At 38.0% G+C, this 1882-nt stretch overlaps 1 protein-coding gene across 1 annotated transcript; it reads left to right on the top strand.

Moving 5' to 3' along the window:
- The first annotated feature begins 311 nt into the window (after positions 1–311).
- LOC133290495 (E3 ubiquitin-protein ligase PUB23-like) lies at positions 312–1520 on the top strand. The gene has a single exon (XM_061488583.1). The coding sequence runs from the start codon at positions 312–314 to the stop codon at positions 1518–1520; it is 1209 nt and encodes a 402-aa protein (XP_061344567.1).
- The last annotated feature ends 362 nt before the right edge of the window (positions 1521–1882 follow it).

Raw genomic sequence — 1882 nt, forward strand, 5'->3', positions numbered from 1 at the left:
CATCCCCATATCTATCTATTAATTTCTCTGTGTTGACTTTATTGTTCAGAAAAACTTGTATAAAAAAATTAGTACCTTCTTTATACCACAATTTTTTTGGTACTACGTGCCTTGAACAGCTGCTTCATACATAATTCAATATCCAAAATCTGAGTTGTCATCACAATATTCAACTCTCTGCAATGTTCAGCTTAATTTGTAGCTAATTTCGGGTTTTAATTTTTTTTTTCTGCTTAGTCTTACTTATAACATTTTCTCTTTTCAAGTCCTTTCCTTTTGCTGGAACTTAGTTCAATCCATCCTTCCAAAACATGAATGAAATTGAGATTCCTGACCCTTTCCTCTGCCCTATTTCCTTGCAACTTATGAAGGACCCTGTCACAGTATGCACAGGAATCACATACGATAGAGAAAACATAGAGAGATGGTTATTTTCATGCGAGAACAATATGTGCCCTGTTACTAAACAATCACTGTTACACACTGATCTTACCCCAAACCATACTTTACACCGTTTGATCCAAGCTTGGTGCACCCTTAATTCCTTCATTGGAATTGAATGTATTCCAATTCCAAAGCCAACCATTGACAAAACTCAAGTACTGAAACTCCTCTCTGAAGCAAAGAGATTCCCGGATAAGCATCTCAAATGCCTTAGAAGGCTTCAATCTATTGCTTTTGAAAGCGAAAGTAACAAAAACTCTCTGGAGTCAGCAGGGGCAATAGATTTCTTGGCTTCAACCATGATAAACAATGGCCAAGAAGATTCAACTGTTATTAGTGAAGCAGCTATTGAAGTTTTGTTTCACATAAATCTTTCAGGATCTCAGCTTAAGAATCTTATAAACAACGAGGGCATTCAATTTATTGAGTCTTTGTTTCAGGTCTTGAAGCTTGGGAACCACAAGTCTCGAGCTTATGCAACTATGCTATTGAAGTCAGCATTTGAGGTGGCTGGTCCAACCCAATTGAACAGTGTCAGAACAGAACTGTTTGTTGAAATAATAAGAGTGCTAAGGGATCAGATATCACATCAAGCTTCAAAGGCTGCATTGAAGCTTCTTGTGGAGTTGTGTCCAAAGGGTAGAAACCGAATCAAAGCAATTGAGGGTGGTGCGGTTTTAGTCCTCATTGAGCTCCTTTTTGATGTCTCTGAAAGAAGAGCATGTGAGCTTATGTTGATAACTTTGGATCGACTTTGTGGCTGTGCAGAAGGAAGGGCAGAATTGTTGAGCCATGGAGCTGGATTGGCTATTGTATCAAAGAAAATCCTAAGGGTTTCTCATGTGGCAAGTGATAGAGGGGTTAAAATTTTGACTTCCATTTGTAGGTATTCAGCCACCCCAAGAGTCCTTTACGAAATGATGCTATTTGGGGTTGTGTCCAAGTTATGTTTGGTGCTTCAAGTGGAAGGTAGTTTCAAGGCTAAGAAGCGGGCCAAGGAGATACTCACATTGCACTCTACAGTTTGGAAGGATTCTCCATGTATTCCTCTCCCTTTGCTTTCATCTTATCCATGATCTAATGGGTCATGGGTTTTTTCCTATACATGGTGAAAGTAAGAGAATATCATTGTCCACGACATTTTCTATTAGTTCATTGTTTGAATTATACAAATGGATCTCATGTGTTACTACGAATGGAAAATGAATCCTGGTATTATTTTTTGAAAACATTATAGTCTAGAACCATAAATTTACTATTAAGCATTCATTGGCTTGTCATGTGTTACTGTCCTTCGGTGTGTATTCAACTTTCAAAGAAAGCCTTAGATTGATTTTGGCTGTTGGTGCTAGGATTTTTGCTGAACAAGATGCTCTCAATGTTTGAAGTATTAACTTACCTAATCCTCATGAGTCATGGTAGAGGAAAAGGAAAAGGG

This window comes from Gastrolobium bilobum, unplaced genomic scaffold (assembly GCF_033153095.1).
Source record: "Gastrolobium bilobum isolate Gb01-03AN ecotype WA unplaced genomic scaffold, APGP_CSIRO_Gbil_v1 utg99021, whole genome shotgun sequence".
NCBI lineage: Eukaryota > Viridiplantae > Streptophyta > Magnoliopsida > Fabales > Fabaceae > Gastrolobium > Gastrolobium bilobum.